The following is a 22,354-nucleotide window of genomic DNA, read 5'->3' on the forward strand; positions in this document are numbered from 1 at the left end:
AAATTAAACATAAATATAGTGTGGTCGTGCCAGGAAGTACTTATCTAACCCGACCACAACCCATGTCAAAACTCCGAAACCATGCGAGCATTTTTAAAAAGGTAAATACAAAAAAGTACATTTTTTTTCGTGAATTTGTACTGCAATAGAAATTTAAAAACTCATTAAATATAGTGTGGTCGTGCCAGGGAGTACCTACCTAGCACGACCACGGCCCCTACGCCGAAACTCCAAAACCATAAAGGTACATTTCTTTTAAACGTAGGTACAAAAAAGTACATTTTTTTTCGTGAATTTGTACCGCAACAGAATTAATAAAATCATCCGTGGTCGTGCTGTATAGTATCACACTTGAGATTACGTAGTTACAGTTAGGTACATAATATCTGCGCCAGACTATTTTAGTTTTTTGAGATTTTTCGTTTTTATAATTTCGTCAGCGTGACGGTTAACTATAACTACATTTAATTAATTATCAAAAACCAAGAAGGGAATCTTTTCCATTTTGGAATTTTAGCACCACATATATGCTAGGATTCCAACCCAGTGCTGACTTCATTTTTTTTTAATCAGATTGTTTTCTTACGAAGTTTTTTAATACATTTAAATAGATAAATTTTATTTACTCTATTTCAATAGATAAATCACTACTTGTAAACAGATATATCGTCACTACTTTTAAAAAAACTTGTATCTTCGTCTGTCAATGAAAAGAAAATTGTAGTAAGTATGTATGGAATGCATATAGACTTACTGCGTTTTAACTTTGAGGAACAGCGTGAGATACGAGATTTTTTAAAAGTAGTGACGATATCTAGGTAGGTATGTGCTTATTACATAGGTACGTAGGTAATTAAATCAATTAATTATGATTTGTTGAGATCTAAATCACGATCGGCATTGATTTTTAATACGTATATCTATGATAAAGGTTTTTGTATCGCTGCAAGGGTTCGTATAAATAAATAGAAAATGGAGATAAGTGTCGCAGTAGTCATTAGCGTAAGTAATGATGTACAAGAAGTATACCGCGTTGGTGTTGGCTCTGGTGGTCCTGGCGGCGGAGGCCAGCACCGCGCCGAAGCAGCTGCTGGAGCCGCTGCTGCTGCAAGCCCAACAGTAAGTCCCACCTGGCGGCTTAGCACAACCTGCTATCTTGCGCGCGATCTCATAGGTGAATGAAGTCGCGCAGTGGCTCTAGATGTATGGACTCGCGCGAGCGAACGCAAGTTGTGCTCGACCACCTGGATCAGGTTCAGAACTCGAGTTCACAATGATCACAATCGTGATGCGTGCCAAAGCCAAGACGTCGATGGAGGCCATTGGGGGCCGGTTTTTGAATTCTGTGGACGTCGGCGAAATTAAATTTTTTACGAGCGATAGTAATTGGCAGTCTGATGGATTTTCAATTGTAATACTTAGTTGAATTTAATAATGCACTAAGCAATACACGAAATCAAGAATTAGAACACTCACACCTCCCCCAGAGTTTGATAAGTACTTATTACTGTCAATAGCGGATGGATATGGGCAAATTTTAAAATATGACATTTCTTAATAAATACGGATAAAAACTATAAAAAACTATAATATGAATATTTGTGATTAGGTATAATTAAAAAAGTATCTGGTATAAGTTTTAATACCCCAAAATAATACTCCAAATACCTACCTAATATTATATTTATCCTATATATATATATCCTTTGATCGCCTTTATTATTTTACTGCTAATGACGTCAGCACTCAGCACAGGTTAATAATAAGTTGCTAACTTAAGCGGTGGCACATTGTCTTATCAAAATACTTATTTTTTACAGCTCAATAAGTCACGTTTTTAATTTTTTTTGTTTAGGTTTGGCTAAAAAGAAGTGTCCGTGTGTTGACGGGTTAAAAATTTCACCACCCACTACTTCCTGTGGGTGTCGTAGCGTAGGCACTGTGGGATAAGCATAAATGGGTCAAATGTGGCGTAGGTGAGAGGCTGGCAACCTATTACTGCAATGTCACAGTTTCGTTTTCTTTCAACTCCTTATTTGCCAAAACTGGCAATGAAAGTTGAGTTGTTTCATGTGTTGTTGCTAACCCTTTATATGATACAGGTGTGATTGTATGTATGTAGAAATAAGTAGGTATCGCCATCCGGGCCGGGGTGAACAAAACTCAAAATGTCATTAAATTTGAAATTGATGACGGTAGCTTTACTTTTGCTATTTCATTAATTACAATAATAACAGCCACCTATGAAAAATAATTTTCGTAGATAATAAAATCAGCAATTCCCGAAAAGTTTGTACATTTGGATCACGTCTCTGATTTTGATAAAAATTGGTAGGATGATAGAGTCCATGATGCTGAACATGATCCACTAGGTTTCCCAAAATGTCCCAAGCAGTTTGTATGAAACTTTCCTTTTTTGTTACCGAAAATGTATAGAAATCTGGTAACAAAAAAGGAAGGTTTCATACAAACTACCTGGGACATTTTGGGAAACCTAGTGGATCATGTTCAGAACATCAGAATCATGGACTCTATCATCCTACCAATTTTTATCAAAATCAGAGACGTGATCCAAATGTACAAACTTTTCGGGAATTACTCAAATAGATCTGTGATAATGCCTATTGCAATCGGCTGTAGATAAGGGGCTGCCTAAAACGGAGGCTCGATAATAATCTGTTTATTAGGTATTTCATACTAACTGATACGTTTAATATGTCGTTTATACAGGTGGTTCGAAAACAAATTTATAGATACCGTTTCGATTGATAACAGCTTTGATAACGTAAATTATGTGCCCGTTTTATCAACTAAAGCAATAAGAAATTGTTATACTTACCAACGTACTTGTTTATCGCTTATCGCTAGAGAGAATAAAGAAAAACGAAATAAAATTCTAGACACCGTTCATATTCTATCCGTTCGTTTTAATTTGGCCGTCAGGCACCGGTATTATGGACCGCTACGTAGTACGTACATTATAAAATAAAGTCATAGGTACAAAATTAATACTTAAGAGAAAAATATGATCGTACTTTCTTTTTTAGGCTTTTTTCATTGTGTGGTCGGTTACAATAGTTATTTGTTATACAAGGGAGCAAAGTTGGATTTTAACCGAGTGTGGAATTGCAACACGAACTAGCGAATGGATTCTAGAGTTGGGTTGAACTTAGGTTGAACCACGAGCTAAGCGAGTGGTTCGAAAATAGAATCCTGAGCGAAGCGAGTAGTTCAAAAATAGAACCCTGAGCGCAGAGAGTGTTGCTATACACACGAGGTAAAATAACTTTGCATCCCGTGTGTTACACATAACTTTTCACCTCACTAAAGCGAGGAAACACGCAATAAAAACAACTGGAAATAAGTCAATTTGCGTTAGGTATTACAATTTCCACGATGCACCGACCGACACCACAAAAGTTTCAAATTAAGAATCAAGAAAAAAAATCTATTTGAGTGCGTTCCGTTTCACGCGTTTTGAGATTACAATGTTACTTAAGGTGCGTTCTGAATAAGGACAACGGAAGAGTCAAAAATACAATTTCTTGTACGATTTCAAGTGTTTTATGGTAAAATCATGTTATAAAATTGTTTGAATTTTATGTTTTTAGTCGGATACAATTCGATATGAAATTATTTTTACGTTCGCATCACATGATTTGTTAAGACAATTTAAGCAGAGGGAGAAAATTGTCCTGTCTGGGACATATATGCCTTTACAAGAAATTATATTTAAAAAAGTAACTAATGACACGTTCGGATTTCAAATATTATTTGCACTCTTGTGGGTAAAATGCGATTTTTCTATCTGTTTTTAAAGAATGAAAAAGTCCTTTCCGAGCTAGTGAGGTGAAAAGTATTTGTTATACAGTAGGTATGTATGATTGTTGTTATGCTAATTAACTCTTACACTGAGACCAGCGAGCGTAAGCATCCAGATTTAAACTTTAAGCGTAGCCGAGCGAGTGATGAAAAAAATTTTTGCGTTGCGAGGGTTTAGGACAGATATGAGTTTAATATGCGTTCTTCCATCGCGAGTTATATTTTAACTGTAGGTAGGCACATGCAACGTATATCTAAATAAAATTAGTGTATTGTAGGTACATTTATCATTCAAAAACATACTTTATACTCCATTGGACTAGAGTCTAATCGGTAAAATATGATTCGTAGAATGTATTGTATTGTTAACCGTCGCCTCATATCTCTCAAGAAGGACGGTTATCAAGTCGTCTGTATCTTTTTTTGACGTGATAAGTTGATAACGTCTAATAACTCGTTACTACGGGCAGCATGCACGAAAAAGATGACGTCATTGTCCCGTTTCGCAATATAGCTTAAGCGCCATCTATTGGCGCGCGTTGGAACTAAGTGGCTGATCGATGCGCTCGGTATGGTTGTAGCATGTGGCCTGAGTAAAGCACCACAGCTGCGACAGATGGCGCGCCCGTGTTTATTATTTTTGAGTGTTTGTAATTTAAAAACATGAAAGATTGCATTAAAATAAGCATCTTTTATAGAATGAAGTTGTTTTAAAAACCTACTTATTTAGGAGTTAGAGCAGTACGAAGTTGCGAATTTTCCCATAGTATTTACTAAGGCGCCAGAGACTTAATAAATTTACGATGATTTTTTTTACCAATATAACCTATGTTAATATTGATAAATCATATAGAACCAAAGAACACGTTTAAATAAGGATGTTTTGTTATATAAACTTTTTCTTCTCCATTAATATTTACTGAGATATTAGGGTTCTAAGATTAGTAAATGGCACTAGCACTTTAATAAAATTAACGCGTGTCTCGCAAACGGTCTAGGATACAAAATGACGACTTTTTATAGGTAATTAGGTATACACCTCGGACACTGGCGTATAGGTAGGTGAACGCGTACTATCTTGTATGAGTGCAATTGACAGGTCGACTGTTCGCGTTTTTTAACTTTGAGGTAACGAGAGCCGATACTGTATGATAATACTCTTTATTATACTGTGGTATAGGTTAGGTTCGTTAGGTATCTTCAAACAGCCGAAGGCTCCTATTCTGTGCAGTTTCTGTAATAAGCGGGGCTCCGTCGATATCGCTTTCTGTCTCTGGCGCCTTAGTAATGCTACGGGAAAATTTTGCAACTTTGCACCACTCTAACTCCTAAATTAGTAGGTTTTAAAAAAAACTTTAATTTATAAAAGATGCTTATTTTAATGCATTCTTTCTAATAAGAACAAAACACTATGCTAGAAAGAGTGCAGAGGAAGTTCTGTAGGCACATTTACAAACGACTGTACGGATCATCATCATAAACTTAAGAGTTAATCTCTTGTCGGTGGAGTATTTTCCAACTTTTTCTATCCTGTGCCAGCTCTTTGACACTTTGATACGACACGGCCCCTACTTTTTCTTTTATTTGGTCCATGTAGCTGCGTCTGGGCTTTCCTCGACCTCTCTTACGACCAATCCGTCCCTCCAGAATAGTAATAAAAAAGTGGTCGTGTCGCATCAAATGTCCGATCATTTTTCCGCGTCTATTTTCAATCGTTTTCAGGATGGCTCGTCTTTCATTTACTCTTCGTAACACCTCCTCATTCGTGATCTTGTCTCTCCAACTAATTCCCTCCATTCGTCTCCAGCACCACATTTCAAACGCTTCCATTCTCTTCCTATCTCTTAGGGTCATTGTCCACGTTTCACATCCATAAAGGGCTATACTCCAGATGTAAACCTTGATCAGAAGTTTCTTGTTTTTGCATGACATACGGGATTTCAACAATTGTCTCTTCTGGTTGAAAGCTTTTTTTGCCATAGCAATCCTCGCAACGATGTCTGGTGTGCATCTAGAGTTCTCTGTAATTAAGCTGCCTAAATATTTAAAACTATTTACTTGTTGAATTGGCGTATTGTTGAGAACTATAGTAGGATGACTGGTTCTGTGTTTTGTAGTTGTGAGAGTTTTCGTTTTCTTAATATTTATCTTTAAGTCTAATTCGTTAAAAACTGTGTCCATGGTTATCAATAGCTGTTCTAATTGGGTTGAAGTTTCTGCAAATGCTGCGATATCGTCTGCGAATCGTATAAAATGTATTTTCTCCCCGTTAAATGTTACCCCACCCTTGTCTGTTTCTATAATTTTCCTTATAGCGTGTTCTATGTATACATTAAATATGATAGGTGAAAGTGGACATCCCTGTCGTACTCCTTGCCTAATCCTTGCATTCCCAGTTTCCTCTCCTACTTCCACCAACGCCTCCTGCTCCTTGTAAAGTTGGTAAATTATCCTTCTGTCTCTGTAGTCCACTCCTGCTTCTTTTAAGACGGCCATCATTTTTTTCCAGTTAACCTTATCGAACGCTTTTTCTAAGTCGATGAAGGCTATATGAGTGTTAAGTCCTACATCTAGTCTCCTGTCTACAACTAACCTAAGAGCTAGTATAGCCTCTCTTGTACCTTTGCATTCACGGAAACCATACTGGTCGGGGCCTAGGTAACTTTCTGATATGGGTCTGATTCGATTTTGTATTATTTTTAAGAGTATTTTACTTGCATGGGAGATTAAGCTAAGGGTTCTGTGTTCTTCACAATGTACCGTATTAGGTTTCTTGGGTAGAGCTACTATTTTACTTTGTTTAAAATCTCTTGGTAGTTGGCCTGTGATATGTATCTGCCTGCAGCTTTACCATTTTACCCATATATGTATCCATCTCTATTCGTAACAGGAATGGTTGGTCTTCAAACTCTAGAAACCAGACGGAAACTGCTGCATATTATGCATTACCGCCAACTGTTTCACCATAGAGTAGATGACGCATCCGTGCTTGAGAGAATGGGGCTGCAAGTGCCAAGAGCGAATGTGGTGGTTGGCATGCCGGGCGCGGTGCCGGCGCGGCGGCGGCGGCGCCTGTTCGCGGCGGCCGGCGCACCGCTCGAGCCCGAGCTGCTCTTAACCGCATCATGTTGGAGACAGACGATATTGACATATTTGCTGATAGTGTTGGTGTGTTTTACAGAAAACTCTTAAGGTTCATAGACTCTACACTCCGTAGATGATTAATGTAATAACCATAGTTTAACTTTTAAGTGTGTTTGCTTTTATTTATGTCAATTTAACATGTACATAATTATATTACCACATAAGTGCTTTGGTGAAATACTGTTAACTTTTGTGTATTTTTAATAAATAAATAAATAAACGTGAAAAAAGTCCCTAAATCGGGCCCCTTTTGCTATACTCTGACCGCCCCTGTCTATACTACTGTAATGTTTGACGTTATCACGTTAAACTACCGTCCGTAAACCGACTTTACAGACAACCAATTTTTTTTCTTAAAAATTATATCTCACACATTTACCGCTCTTCTCTTTTCGCTCAGTCTCTATAAGATGAAACTCAGCATCAATTTCCTTTGTAAAGCCCGACGTTGTGACAATGTTACTGTACGCATACCTCTCGAAAAAACGATCACTACAGTATACGGGATCCATTCGACCCCATACAGGTACAGTCAACCAATTCGAACCCTAGGCCACTTTACAACCATGTCAAAGTGACAAGCAGTAAGAGATTTCTTACAATCTGATTTATACGTCACTATGACATAGTTCTTCAGTGGCCTAGGGTTCCAATTGGTTGACTGTACCAAAGGTACAAATTGATTAGAATTATTAAATGACATGTCGTTCGTACTAGGGGGAAATTCAACGACCTGGGCATAACGGCGACAGTGAACGACTATGTCGACGAGACGATCAGCATGCTGGTGCCGCACATTCTGAACTTTGGCCTCGACCCCATGGAGCTGCCTGATATCGAGGAGGGTTTTGAAGTGGTACGTTTCATTCATTCACTCCGCGCTGGGGAAGTTAAACGACCTCAGTATAACAGCGACAGTGAACGACTATGTCGACGAGACGATCAGCATGCTGGTGCCGCACATCCAGAATATCGCCCTCGACCCCATGGAGCTGCCTGACATCGAGGAGGGTTTTGAAGTGGTACGTTTCATTCATTCATTCACTCCGCGCTGGTGGAAGTTCAGTTCAACAACCTTAGTATAACGGCGACGGTGAACGAATATGTCTACGAGGCGTTCAGCATGCGGCATGCTGGTGCCGTACAGCTCTGCTCTGGATATACAGAGTATCGGCCTCTACCCCATGGAGCTGCTTCTTTATTACGGAGTATCCTCTTTGTCGTTCGTGAGGGTGCACTAGGATGTTATCATTCCTCACGAGGCCCTCCGGCATTGCCCGCGTGAGGAGGATCAGAAACAATTGATCCCCCTCCTTGGCACTTCATTACGAAAATCCATTAAACCCACATTAACTATGTATAAACTACGTGAACTATTGTCATTCATTTTAATAAACCTAATAACTGCTGTAATATGGTAATAACGGTAATTAGTGTAAGGATTTTCCTCCTAACTACCTGCTTAATAAGGTAATTGGTTGTGTTGGATCGTGTTGAGGTATTAAAACCGTGATTAAAACGCGTAATTAGTTCTTGTTAAATTAAAAACTTGTTTAAATATTCCCATAGCACGTTTGTGGAAAACAAGGTTATACTTAGTCCGCCTGGCGGAATATTTTCTTATGACTCTGTGAGCTATTATGGAAGCTTGCAACATCTTTGTGGACCCGGTAAACAAACCATCCAACCTGTATAAGCTGTACCCTGCATTTTATGGTTATACCTAGTTTTATCCTCTTCCGTACTAAATGCTTCTAGTCTGTTTACGAATGTCGACTCACAAACGGGTCCAAATGCTGATGGTTTTAAAATAAGTGAGACTTTATCCCTTTGGCGAGCTTAGATCGAAAACTGCATACGTCCTTAAGCCATTGTCCCCTTGTGATTTCAGAGATACCTGCTGGTAACGTACAGCGCGTGGCTGAAGATCCACGACGGCTACATGTCGGGGCTGGTGAACGTGCAGCGCTCCGGCGACCAGACCGTCAACTACTTCGCTAAGATGCTGCGCGTGCGCGTCGAACTGCAGTTCTCCGACCTTGAAGTAACTATCTCGTCTCATACCACCTAGAGGAAAGGGGAAGATCGAACTTCCTTAAAATAATTTACCGTTTACCTAACTGTAAATATTTACTATTCGATGTATTTTAATCATAAGATCATAATTAACTATCTATGCCCACACGTTCACTTTTTGAGATTTTTGAATTATTATCAGTATTAAGAACATATACGGCTCTCATATTTAAAAGCTGTTGATATTAGGGTACATTGATAAAAAAACGGAATTATAGTCATGCCATGCCATTGCCAATTTGTCAAGCCAAGATAAGTTGACAAAAAATTTTATAGCCTCGCTGAGTGTTTTTAATAAAAATCCCGAATATCGAATTTCATCAGATCTGGACGTGTTTGGGCTCATTCTTATTACAATCACGAGCTGATTCGATCCCGATGATAAAAAAAATGTGTCCCAAATTTTCCATACAAAATTCGAGTTTCCAATAAGTACGTCACGCTCGTAGTAAGTTTATTGGTAAACGTTATAATTTTGCAACGGAGAGGCGGTTGTCTGTTGAAGCGATGTGATGTACATAGCATGTAATGCGTCCGATTGCTTATGCTTACGGGGACCTACCTATAAATCCTATAATGGACTTTCTTATTTCAGTTTTACTACAATTACCTCCTGAAGGTGATGAGGATCGGACCCACCGGCGGGATCCGTGGCTCACTGGCCAGCTTCAAGGTTGTAACTGACATTCTGATCGATTTCAACAACGACGAAATCCATCTCCAACAGTTCTCTTTGACTGACATTGGGTTAGTATGATTTAGAATATATATAATAATGTGTGCCATGCCAACATCAGCGTTAGTTTAAATATGTTCGTTCTTATGAAACGCTGCTCCGTACTAAAATTGTTATTCAGAATCATTCAGAATTGATCAGAAAGTACATTGAGACATTTTCCTTACATGTTTACGCAAGCTTTTATAAAATGAAACCTTACCACAATTTAATTAAAGTAAGTACTTAGTTACGGTAGAACAATTGTGGACACAAATAGTACAGCATATCTTGTTCTATTTCCCAATTAATTAGAGTGACAGAGTCGGTTGCGCCAATTTGTCAATTTTTTTGTAAGTGAGTTGACGTGTCAACTGTGGTTGATGGAATGTACATGAATAGCCGTAAAACCCTTTACAATTTTAGCATTTGAATTAATTGTAACTTTGTTTTCAGTCGCCTGCGTGTCCGGCTGACCGGCAACATCCTTACCGACTGGCTGGTGAACCCCACCATCTCCGTCTTCGTGCGGCTATTCGACACCGTCATCATGAAGGTTGTGGAGGTCAACATCCGCAACGCCATCCATGGCGGCATCAGTATCATCAACGCCAACCTCAGGGCCGTCATCGACGTGCTTGAATCCTTCAACTAAACTACATCGGTAGTTCCTACCTTTTCAATATTGTCATCATCCAACAAAAATATTTTAACACAGTGAATAAAATGTTTGGTGCATCTGTATTAATTATCCCAATGAAATGGCCGATTTACCCACCCACTGATGCGTAATCCAACTAAGTAGATCATAAAGGCGTGGATCCTGTATATGTGATGCTGTTAGGATTAGGATTAATAATAAATATTATGTTCAAAAAAGTTGTTTATTATTAATACGCATACAATAAATTGAAAGAAAATACAACATTTTAATAAAAGGTAACTTAAAATAAAAAATAATTACATTTTAATTTATTTGATACCCACAATTTTGATGAATCCTTCAAATAAGCAGGTTAGGCTCCACTTCTGTCACAAATAGGTGATCGGGATACGAGTCCTTTTCCCTTCACATACATTATCTTGCACAATTTACGGATCTTCAGCAGAGAAAAGTAAATCTTTGTCTTCAGCAAGTATCACATAATCCCAGCGCTGTGCTGTTCCGTAAGTGCGGTTTCGTAGCACTGCACTTCCTGCAGATATGGACAGACTGCAGGTATCAGAGGGCCAGGTAGGTAGAGGCACACGAAATATTTATTTTCCCCTCACTAGCTCGGAAACACGTGTTTTGTCCTTTAATACCAGCGGGCAAAAACGCATTTTATCCACTAGTGGGTAAAGTAATTTGACCTTGTATAAAGTCAAATTAACTGCTTTAAAATTGATAAAAGTAGGTGAATCTAGTAATAAAGATGATTTACCACCTGTGGAACTACTGGAAGCAGTGATAAACGCATTTTTTGCGTTGTAGTTTCCTCGCTATAGTGAGGGGAAAAGTTTTGTGTTACACTCGGGTGCAAATGTATTTTACTTCTCGTGTGTTAAAAAACTCGCAAGTTCAGGATTCTATTCTCGAACCACTCGCTTCGCTCGTGGTTCAACTATAGAATCCTTTCACTTGCTCGTTTTTCAATTCCACACTCGGCGTTAAAATACAACTTTGCTCCCTTGTATAACAAATAACTATTGTTTTACAAGGGGGCAAAGTAGTTGTTTAACCGCACGAAGGTTAAACAAACTTTGCCACCGAGTTAAACACAAAATTTTTCACCACACCAACACGAACAAAATACTGACCATAAAACATCAAACTAAATCAAATCCATCGATTTATTCAATATTTATGATTCAAAATCATTTATAGGTAAATTCTATCAGCTAGCGTAAGGCATCGAGTTAAAAATTGTATGAAATTACTTTGCACTCTTGTGGATAAAATGCAACTTTGCTGTCTGTTTTTGAATAGCAATGTAAGTCTTTACCCGTTGGTGTGGTGAAAAATACTATTAGTTGCTGGGGTTGCTGGCTAGTTGCTGGCAATGAAAAGTTGATTCACCCAATTGCGTGTACGGGCTTGGAAAATGCTATGAAATATAGACGGTCAAGCAAATCTTGTTACTAAATAAAAAAACGGCTAAGTGCGATTCGTACTCGCCCATCGAGGGTTACGTATAAACTTTCATTTCAATAGTAGAATCATCAAACGTTATTCATATGTTCTACAGACTTGACTAAATCCCTCAAGACTCAATTTTCCACATAACAAGTAATATTTAATATACAATCTTATTATTAAACAACGTCCTAAAGAAAATCAAGGCAATTCGACTTCAATAGTTTACGTTACAACCATGGTTACGACATTGTCGTCAGCACCCTCCTAATCCTGACTCGATCCCATTATATCAGGAAAAACGCGATGTAGGAAATGAGCGTTCAACGTACAGCGACATCTATCGGAAAATTAAGTAAACTAATGTGCGTGAGCTTTAAGTTTGTCGCTTAACTTCAAAACTGGGTAAATCCATTCTGCTATAAGGTTGATTATCTTTCAGATCATATTAAGTATATTTCTTATTATATTCAACCTTAAATTAGAATGGATTTACCAAGGTTTGAAGTAGAGATGGGCCGAATACGGACTTTGCCGAATACGAATATTCGGCCGAACATTCGGTTCAGCTGTTACCGAACCGAACATTCGGCCGAATATTCGGTTCCACCATATTTTAAATCCTGTCTTAGAGTTAAAAACTTTTCAATGGTTGGTAATGGGTACATTGGGTACTAAGGCTCTTAATGTTCCTATAATTTAGTGCATAAGAATAGATTTTTGTTTCTTAAGCAATGTTATTTTTACTTTTTTACATAATTATTGTAGGTACTTATATTTAACGCATTTATAACCCCCTTTGGTCCTTAGAATCCTGAAATGGGATGTCATTATCCCATGAATTACGAAACAACTTACGCTATTTATTTAATTTGTTTATTCGGTAAATATTCGGCAATATAACCGAACTATTCGGCCGAATACGAACATTGTAAAACTTGCCGAATATGCCGAATACCGAATATTTACCGAATATTCGGCCCATCTCTAGTTTGAAGTTAACCGACACAAGTATAGAAGATGATTTTTACGGGATAATTATTTATTGCGTTAACCGATTTTAACCATTTTTCCTCTATTTGAAAGCAGGTACTTTTATTGTTATTCTGTAAAAAATTCAGGTACAATAAATACCTGCAAGGGTAGTGAAAATGAAAATGTATATCTGAAACGTTTTTTAATGTTATAAATAAAAAAAAAAGTTTTTGAGATACGTATACGATTTTATTTTTCTTAAGGACAGAGAGGCACCCCATAAGGGTTGTACCTTTTTGGTATGGAACCCTAAAAATGCGGCAAATTTGAAAAACTATTGTCCCGGATTTGTAAGTTCACATTTTTGACACATTTATTTTGTTTTGAAGTATATGTTGCAATGTGGCTAAGACGTATCGTTTTGCCAAATCTAACGATTAATTTCGAATTGGTTGAATCGATTAGGCCCTATGGAAATACAAGGAGGCGCTATACTATCTTCTTAGTAGTTTGTGGAGGCGCTTAAACAAATATAGGATTTCTATCAATTTACTGAAATGTCATTTGAATCGAAATGACAGACTCTGCCACAGCACTAGTTTAAAAATAAAAATGAATGATAAATGACATAATAAGTAAATTCTGCGTGATAAATTAATATCGTAAAATACTCACTAACGAAGATCCACAAAAATGCAACATGTGTTAGATTATGTTTAAAGTAAGCGGAATATTGTTTTTAAGTACTTGATTTTTTTTAAATATTATTACGGGATTTTATGTAAAATTTCATTATGTTGCGCAAGTTTACGTTTTCTGGACGATGTCATGTGTCAAAAAGAGGTTCACGGTTCTTACAGCTCTGGGACAATAAGGCTCCGCGCACACGGCCGACAAAACTGTTTTGTCTCCATCGCTCGGTCTATGGGCTAGTATGAAGGTGCGCACACGAGGCGACGCAACTTTTCATACAAATACAAAAGTCGCCGAGCAACTTTGTCGCCCGTGTGCGCACTGTCTAATTAGAGAAGATAGAGAGAAGGTTTATCGTCCCATAGAAAATATGAATTTCGCGCTTTTTTAGTGACAAGATTTGCTTGTCCGTCTTTAGCTAACGCACGATCGCACCGCATCACGGATCAATCTGAGACAATGAATATACTGAAGTGTGCAAACTACCGGACGTAAGTCGTGGACGTGGCTTTGAGCGCACGGACGTCCGGACGTCATCTTATATAATTTACACACCTTCAGAGTTGTTGCGAGGTGAGTGAAGCCCTTAAATTTCGTAATAAAATTGTTGCCAGCCGCAAATAGCTGTAAATGTTATCAAGCAAGTATTCGAACGCACGCTCAATGAGGCAACATACAGAAAACAAACGTCATAAATCATAGTCCTTTTTAATAAATATACGGATGAAACCACATGGTATGTTGTCCCTGTTGTCGCTTACGATAATTTTACGAGAAACATATTCCAGGAAATTGTTTGCTCTTAAGAATAATATAACGTGTGTCTTAATTCACCCAGGAAAGTTAGCTCAGCCAGTGAATTTACAATGGGGAAAGTGAAAAGGTTAAAGCCCTCGCAAGTGGCCAAGAATATAGCCCTTGCCGATCAAATTGAAGCAGTTACCTCTGTTAAAAGCAAGAACAGAAACAAAGAAAGAAACAGACACGACGATGATGAAGATGTAAGTGGCCATTTACCAATACAAGAAGTATCAACTTGGAACTTGTTATTCATGTTTTTAATGTGTTGCAGTTTGTTAACCCCGAGCTTTCGAAGAAGATCTTAGAAGTAGCTAGAAGACAGCAGGCTGAAATAAGTGAAAGTGGGCCCTCTATTGTGAAACAAGTACAGCTACCAACTAAGCTTAAAGGTAAAATACAATATCTTTCTGCTCCAGCTAAAATTTAGGATATTATAATAAGTTCTTCATACTATTCTGTTTATTTATTTTAAATTTTTGTTTATGTCTTCTATTGGTCAATCACAGCTTACAAAGTATGCATAAGCTTAATACAGTATTGTAGTTCATGGAACCCCAACCACTTTAACTATGAAGCATTTTTTTTTACTTTTCTATATTTACAAGTGTTGTAGGGTCATTCTGTCAGTTTGCATTATATGTGTTAGGAGTCTTCCACATATGGAATAGCAAATAATATAGAATTTTTAAGGCTGCTTTCAAAAAAAACATCAAAAGAATGTAAAATTGATAGTTTTAGTCGGTGAAATACTACACTTTCCGTTATCCAATAGATTTATTTAATTCGAGTTCCAGTTAGAGCATCTTATTATCTTGATTTTTATAAGACTGGATTTTTGAAAACTAACTCACTAAATTAATTATGAATTTTTCTCTAATGCACGTTTAGAAAAACGCACGTATAGAGCTGAATCAGTTGATCTTATTTGTAAAATTTGGACAATTTTGAATATTAAAACGGGTAAATTTATAATTCGTATATCCTGTACTGTACCACAATCATTTCAGACTAGATATTTATTTTAAGTTTTTGAAAAAGAGTAAACTAGCCTAAGGCGAATTCAATTTTTTTCAGAAATTACCTAAAATTAAGTGACAATTTCTTTGAAAATCTACATCACATCGAAGTAAGTTTTGTACTAAATTAATCTGCAACGTTTACTTAAATTGCTGTTATACCTTAGTGATTATAAATTGCTATTATTGATTTTTGCCAATTTTTTGAAAACGAGCCTTCACCAGTACAATTATTACCACTTTTGGACATTTTCTCATATTTTGTTAGACCAAGTAGAAAAAGTCCCATAATGTGATATATATATATTTATAAACTACTCGCAAAGCCCTTTAATTTGATACCACACACGGTATGATCGAGCGCTCGGTTGCGATTTCACTATTTTTAACACGAAAGCCCTCTTAATATGCTTCTTGCAAAATATGATCATTATACTGTAATGATCGCAATAAATGTGGTAAAAAAGATTTTTCAATACTTAAACATATGTTATGTATGTGTTGTGATTGGTGACATGTTTTGAGTCTTGTGGAGACCTATCATCAGGCATGAGTGCTCATGCAGCTAGACTCCGTGCACCCGTATCCTTAAATTGAAATGTGTAATGAAAGTGTAATGACTAAAAAGGTTTTTTTTTTAATGGACCCCAACACTATCACCACAACCCTATAACTATTTTGTTTAGGTTTTTCCTATAATTAGACTATACATACATATTTTTTCAATGTTTATAGATGCAGCAGACTCAGATGACGAGCCAGACTCAGATCATGATGATTTAGAACCAGACACATATTATGATAACATTGTTATTGACGAAAAAGATGAGGAGGCACTTCGAAGGTTTATGTCTGATAAGCCAGAAAGAACTCGGACACTGGCAGACATTATCAAGGACAAGATTACAGACAAACATACTGAACTTCAAACTCAGTTTTCTGATGCAGAGACATTAAAACTTCAAAATATAGATCCCAGGTAGGTTATAACTGTCATTGGTTTAAATCAGCGGTTCTCAAATTTATTTTCCCATGGAACCCTTTTAGAAAGTAAAACATCTGACGGAACCCTTAATTTTTTTTTTATTGCAATCTTTATTTTAATAAGCAATCATGATAGTAAAATCTAATCACTAGATTCTAATGTGAGGTATTACATGGAACTGTTTTTTATTTTTTAACAATTGGTTAATATTTGGTTTTATGGAAGAAAGTTGAAGTTGCATATCAGGTACCCAAAATTCACACGGAGCCCCCAGAGAGGCTTTGCGGAGCCCTAGGGGTCCGCGGAGCACACTTTGAGAATGGTTGGTTTAAATAAAAGGAAATAGACAAATAAACCCTTTTGAAAAGACTCTCTTCATGTCATAATACACCACTGAGATCATAATACTTATAGTATGTAATCATGCTTTTGTTATCACTGTTTAAATCTTATTTCCAGAATTAAGACTATGTATGAGGGTGTAAGAGATGTTCTCAAAAAATATCGTTCCGGGAAGCTGCCAAAGGCATTCAAAATGATACCACATCTTCAAAATTGGGAACAAATACTATATCTAACTGAGCCTACTACTTGGTCTGCTGCTGCAATGTATCAGGTCATTTAATTTATTATTCATACATTAAATATGAGTAACATGACTACACTGTGGGTTTTGTGTTGTGTTGTGAGATAAACAAATGTTGACATATTCTTATTTTTATTCAGGCAACTAGAATATTTGCATCTAACCTGAAAGAAAAAATGGCACAACGGTTTTACAATCTTGTGCTGCTGCCCCGTGTACGCGATGACTTGCAAGAGTACAAACGGCTGAACTTCCATCTTTACCAAGCTCTGCGAAAATCACTTTTTAAGCCAGGAGCATTCATGAAGGGCATTTTACTGCCCCTTCTGGAGGTACATTACTTGATATTACTTTTGCACTTTTTCTTTACTGTGCAGGATTTGATAATGGAAATGAAATATTTTGTAACATATTGCAGGCTGGAGACTGCACATTACGTGAGGCCATCATTGTGGGTTCAGTGCTAGCAAGGAATTCAGTGCCTGTGCTTCATTCCAGTGCAGCACTCTTAAAAATTGCCGAGATGGATTACACTGGTGCTAATTCCATATTTCTGCGTATTTTATTTGACAAGAAATATGCTCTACCATACCGAGTTGTAGACTCGGTTGTGTTTCACTTTCTCAGGTATGTAACGGGTGACAGAACTGCTTCAAAAGTGTAATTGGTAAATGATAAACCTAGGTTTACAGAAATGCTTGAAATCAGTTAAATTATTCATGCATCTTATTTTTTATTCCATTTGGCATATTTATTTCACTTCTTAGACATTTCCATTTTTAATGTATAATTTCTTTTTAGATTTCAGATGGATCATCGCACATTACCTGTTCTGTGGCACCAGGCTTTGCTGACATTTGTCCAACGCTATAAGTCCGATATCTCCACAGAACAGAGAGATGCCCTCCTAGAACTGCTGCGGAAGCACTCTCATCCCACCATCACTTCCGAAGTAAGATTAATATAGGGCAGTTATGACTGTTATCAGGAACCCTCTTTTCTGGTTACAGTAGATCATTAAAGGTTTCATGAAGTGTCATAGTGTCACATTGAGCATATTTAAATATATACTGGCCTTCTCACACTTCATAATATGTATATAGCCCGTGGGTGTTGTTGAAGTCTACTGTGGGATATCCATGGGTTAAATTGTGGAGTTAGCAAGAAAAAAAATGTTTAAAGCGTAACTTAAAATATGATTCCTAGCTGTTAGGTTTGTGAAAAATGTACATGGAAACCATTTGTGAAGAGTACTGACCAGACATATGATGTTACACTGTTAAGTGAAGACATCTAAATATGTAGCCTTTCATATAATAGTCTAGATGTACTTGTGCATAAAAAATAATATTTTCACATATGAATTTACAAATTACCATTAATCAGAGTTGTTTTTGTTTCAGATACGGAGGGAACTTCAAGCAGCACAATGCAGAGACATTGAAGTTAATGAGAATACTGCATCTGTTGCAATGTTAGTTGAATAGAGATAATGTATGGTTTATAAATAAAAGTGTAACACATGTTTAGTTGTTTTATTTATTTAAATATATTCAGGGTTTGTCTTCAGGATTGGTCTATCAATCTGACTGGTCACAAAATGAACTGGTGGTAGAACTGTCTGTCTGCACTCGCATTTTCTTCCGGATACAAAATCAAAAGACCCCACTTTATACCCACAATTCTCACAATGTAGTTTCCCTTTCGTCCACTGTTCACTTTCAACTTTAACCTTGATCCAGTTCGGTAGCTTATCTTCGATTAAATATATAAAGTTTTGAACGTTGTAACTGTTACAATTTGTGATGCTGCAAGTAAAGTCGTTGCTTGTTTCTCTTGAATCTTCTAATAAAATATGACGACATTTCTGGCATTTTATTGAAATGTTCTTCATATCAATATGAGAATTCATTGTAGTTGCACTTTGTTTTTGAAGTTCGATTCAGTTTTAGGTTATATTGCGTTTGACACATGACTCGCACGTAAATGTCACTGTCAGTGTCATGTGTCATCGAAGTCACTTGTTATTTTTTTGCCTGTAAGAACTGGCTAAGGCAATAAGCCATGCTGCCTTGTGCATTTTTGGGGTGATGCGCGTAAGCGTGGGATTGTTTGTCTCCCCACAGACAGTCTTAAAAATTCATAATCTTAAAAAAAACTTGTATGCAATCTGACAGTTCAAACTGACACTGACAAGACACTGACAGATCTGAACTGTCAGATTGCATACAAGTTTTTTTTAAGATTATGAATTTTTAAGACTGTCTGTGGGGAGCCTTAGGCCGGCAACAGACAGTCTTAAATTTCATAATCTTATGAAATCAGATCGAGTGCACGGATTTCCATACAATTTCGCAACTGTCCACACACAGTCTTATTTTTTAAGATTATGATTTTTTTTTCAGATTGATCTGACAGATTGCGAGTAATCTGAATTTTAAGAATGTGTGTGGCAAGGCAGTCAATCTGATTTTATAATATTATGAAATTTAGACTGTCTGTTGTTGGCCTTATGCGATCATCGTATTTTAAGCCCGCTCCAGACTATGCGCGCGAATCACGACGCGACGCGTGCGCGAGTGTGGAGAGCGCTTATGGCCGCTGTACACATGGGGCCAACCCTTGGTGGAACCCCTTGGCCAAGCGTGTAGAGGGCTACTTGACCGTATGTTGGCAGTTGGCGCTAGCGCTGGCCGGCCAACCGACTGGTGTCGGTTTTTTGTCTACACAACATGGCCGCTATACACATGGGGCCAACGGTTGGGCCAACCCTTGGAGCACCCCCTTGGCCAAGATAAGAGTCGCTGTTTACACATTGGTGAACCAATCACTTGGCATTGGCCCTTCATAAAAGATGGACGTAGAATGGAAAAGGCTAAATAATTCTAGGTCATTCACGTTGTCATCAAAATTTAATAAATAAATAATAAACTCGTGATAAAATTAAATTATCTGAAATATTAAACATTTTTTGAGTATTCTGATAAGCACATTTATCTTTTTTAGCCAATACATTAAACATTTGCAAGGGTAGTGGACAAAAAACCGACACCAGTCGGTTGGCCAGCCAGCGCTAGCGCCAACTGCCAACATACGCCAAGTAGCCCTCTACACTCTTGGCCAAGGGGTTCCACCAAGGGTTAGACCAACCGTTGGCCCCATGTGTACAGCGGCCAACACGTTGGCGCCTCATTCAGTTTGTCGTCAGCCGTCAGAGAGGACAGTAGTGAAAGATTTACGAAAATAATAAGATTATCTATACCAATAATAGTGTTGATTTTAGGAAATACAATACCCGTCAAACGTATTACACCCCATCGTTTTTGCGTTGGGGGTTAAAAAAATTATTGACCGCTTGCCTTATAATTCTACATATCTGTAGTGCAAATTTAGGAGATTCAACTCCAAACATGTAAAAAATCGACTGATGAAAACCGCGGGTAGTACCTTATCTTTCTGTGTTAAAGCAAGTTAGGCTTCCGGAAAAACTTACCGGAAGTACCCACTGGTTCTTTTCTTCTTCTCGAGTCCACTGACTTTTGATATTGTTGTAATATTATATGTGTCGAGGATTCCTTTTGATATTAATGATATTATTTTTAATTCATTCTGCATGCTACCGTTTTAATTTTAGCAATTTTATTTTATTTGACATGACATAGGGTATTTGACATGATATTGTGTCACATGTTTATACTTCTTTTGCCTTTCTGATATTAAACTCAACAAGAAGGTAAGAATCATTGAGGTATATGTACTACGTACTAGAGGCGACGTTGCTAAGAGAATTTTTACACAACGCACTGCGGTCCATGGACCGCAACGTTGTCAGTCCTTACCAGGTCCTTGCGGTGCAGTGACGTGCCGTGATGCATTTACTTTCCACGTGAATAATGCCTTCTTGTGTGCTTAAAAATTGTACTAATCACTCGACGAAATCAAATAAAAGCCAAGGTGTGACATTTCATCGGTAAATTAAACAAAAAACTCGTCTATAATATTTTAAGATTGAATATTCTACAAACTCGCGAGCGGGAGCGACACTGCCGCCATTTTGGTGACGCAATCATAGACTATAAAAAGTTAACCGCGCAGATGTGCCATTTACATTGTTCCTACTAATGTGTTTCACCTCTAATAGAGTTGCGAAAGATAAATATTTCTATTTGGAAAATTATTAAGTAACTACTTACTATTTCATTAATTATGTTACTAAAATATAAAAAAGTTTATTTGTTTAATATATGTATATAGTTAATAGTTTTTGAGTAAAATTGTATTTTTAGCACGCTCACTTTTTGCAGTTTTCTTCGGCCTGGGGGTAACCCATGACGTACTAAAGACGTTCAGTTTAGGTTGAGAGAAAGGGACACAGCTATAGCAGTTACATAGCTCCGTCCCTCTCTCTCAACCTAAACTGAACGGCTTTAGCACGTCATGGTAACCCCCCTGGTCATGAAAAAAGGGAACAATTGATACGCTTTGTCCAAAAAAATCGTGCTGAGGAAACTTGGTTACCAACTGACCACACATATATATATTCATTGTGTATTTTAAAGAAGAAGATAAATACAGCACAATTATTTTGTATTAATTTGTATTGTTTAAGTTGTAAATAAATAAATAAGTATGACTAGAATATCCGTATTTTATTTAACTATAATGTAAAATTCCCGTTAGGCAGAATATAATAATGTGTCACCATCTGGTGGTAGACCTACTCTACGCGTAAATAACCGCTCCCCGCACCCCGCGCATTTGTCAGCATGTGCAGAGTTTTCGCTTGGCAACGTCGCCTCTAGTACGTAGTACATATACCTCAATGGAAGTATCAGAGATGCGTTGCTAGCCTTTAAGATACGAAGTTTTCCCATTTTTATTCAGTGTGTGTACCTAAACCTATTTGCACTCTACTATTAAGACGATACAGGAGGGGTCAATTCTCCATACAAAACTCTCGACTATTTCCTCCCTGGTTTTTGAAGATAGAGCAATGATTTTTTCAACCTAGATTATTATTATTTTTAACTGTGCCGGACTGTTTAGATTTTTTTGACATTCTTATTTTTAAAGACGCTAGAGCCCATCAAAAATTTCCAAAAACGGCCTTCTTGACTATGGCGCAAAAAAAGGTCTGGTATTCAAAATTGGTATTAATAACCGATTGTGGTGCTTGCTGTGTCAAGCCCTACGGTCGGTGTCGCGTCACTAGTTGGCGCGGGTGGAGCTGTCAGAGGATCGTCGGCCATTACCGTGTCGTGCTGTGAATTGTCCCAAGCTACGCTCTGTTTTCTAAGTGTTATGTATTAAAACCTGTATTTGATGATGTCTGGTGTTTTCTCCTTTAACAGGTCAGAAGTGAGATCCGTGAACTACACGTGCAATATATTGTAATTGGCGTAAAAGCCGTATTTGCCTACTCATT

The 22,354-nt window shown here is 37.4% G+C and overlaps 2 protein-coding genes across 2 annotated transcripts; both read left to right on the forward strand.

The window, feature by feature from the left end:
• Positions 1-984: 984 nt before the first annotated feature.
• LOC125241210 lies at positions 985-10,501 on the forward strand. Its single transcript, XM_048149573.1, has 5 exons — positions 985-1,119; positions 7,684-7,822; positions 8,858-9,010; positions 9,638-9,789; positions 10,214-10,501. Exons 1-5 carry the CDS (start codon positions 1,010-1,012, stop codon positions 10,410-10,412), a joined length of 753 nt encoding a protein of 250 aa, XP_048005530.1. The 5' UTR covers positions 985-1,009; the 3' UTR covers positions 10,413-10,501.
• A 3,723-nt stretch (positions 10,502-14,224) lies between these two features.
• Positions 14,225-18,454, forward strand: LOC125241209 (bystin). The gene is made up of 9 exons (XM_048149572.1): positions 14,225-14,277; positions 14,380-14,542; positions 14,614-14,731; positions 16,094-16,337; positions 16,803-16,959; positions 17,070-17,261; positions 17,348-17,556; positions 17,731-17,881; positions 18,333-18,454. The coding sequence occupies exons 2-9, from the start codon at positions 14,408-14,410 to the stop codon at positions 18,414-18,416; spliced, it is 1,290 nt and encodes a 429-aa protein (XP_048005529.1). The 5' UTR covers positions 14,225-14,277; positions 14,380-14,407; the 3' UTR covers positions 18,417-18,454.
• Positions 18,455-22,354: the final 3,900 nt, after the last annotated feature.

Source organism: Leguminivora glycinivorella, chromosome Z, assembly GCF_023078275.1.
Source record: "Leguminivora glycinivorella isolate SPB_JAAS2020 chromosome Z, LegGlyc_1.1, whole genome shotgun sequence".
NCBI classification, from domain to species: Eukaryota; Metazoa; Arthropoda; class Insecta; order Lepidoptera; family Tortricidae; genus Leguminivora; species Leguminivora glycinivorella.

Excerpts from the sequence above, each read along its gene's own strand:
- LOC125241210 (XM_048149573.1), top strand. The coding sequence starts at position 1,010 with ATGATGTACAAGAAGTATACCGCGTTGGTGTTGGCTCTGGTGGTCCTG. Across the intron at positions 1,120-7,683 it reads CTGCTGCTGCAAGCCCAACA|GGGGAAATTCAACGACCTGG; the intron begins GTAAGTCCCACC and ends CGTTCGTACTAG. Across the intron at positions 7,823-8,857 it reads TCGAGGAGGGTTTTGAAGTG|AGATACCTGCTGGTAACGTA; the intron begins GTACGTTTCATT and ends TTGTGATTTCAG.
- LOC125241209 (XM_048149572.1), top strand. The coding sequence starts at position 14,408 with ATGGGGAAAGTGAAAAGGTTAAAGCCCTCGCAAGTGGCCAAGAATATA. Across the intron at positions 14,732-16,093 it reads GCTACCAACTAAGCTTAAAG|ATGCAGCAGACTCAGATGAC; the intron begins GTAAAATACAAT and ends CAATGTTTATAG. Across the intron at positions 17,882-18,332 it reads ATCCCACCATCACTTCCGAA|ATACGGAGGGAACTTCAAGC; the intron begins GTAAGATTAATA and ends TTTTTGTTTCAG.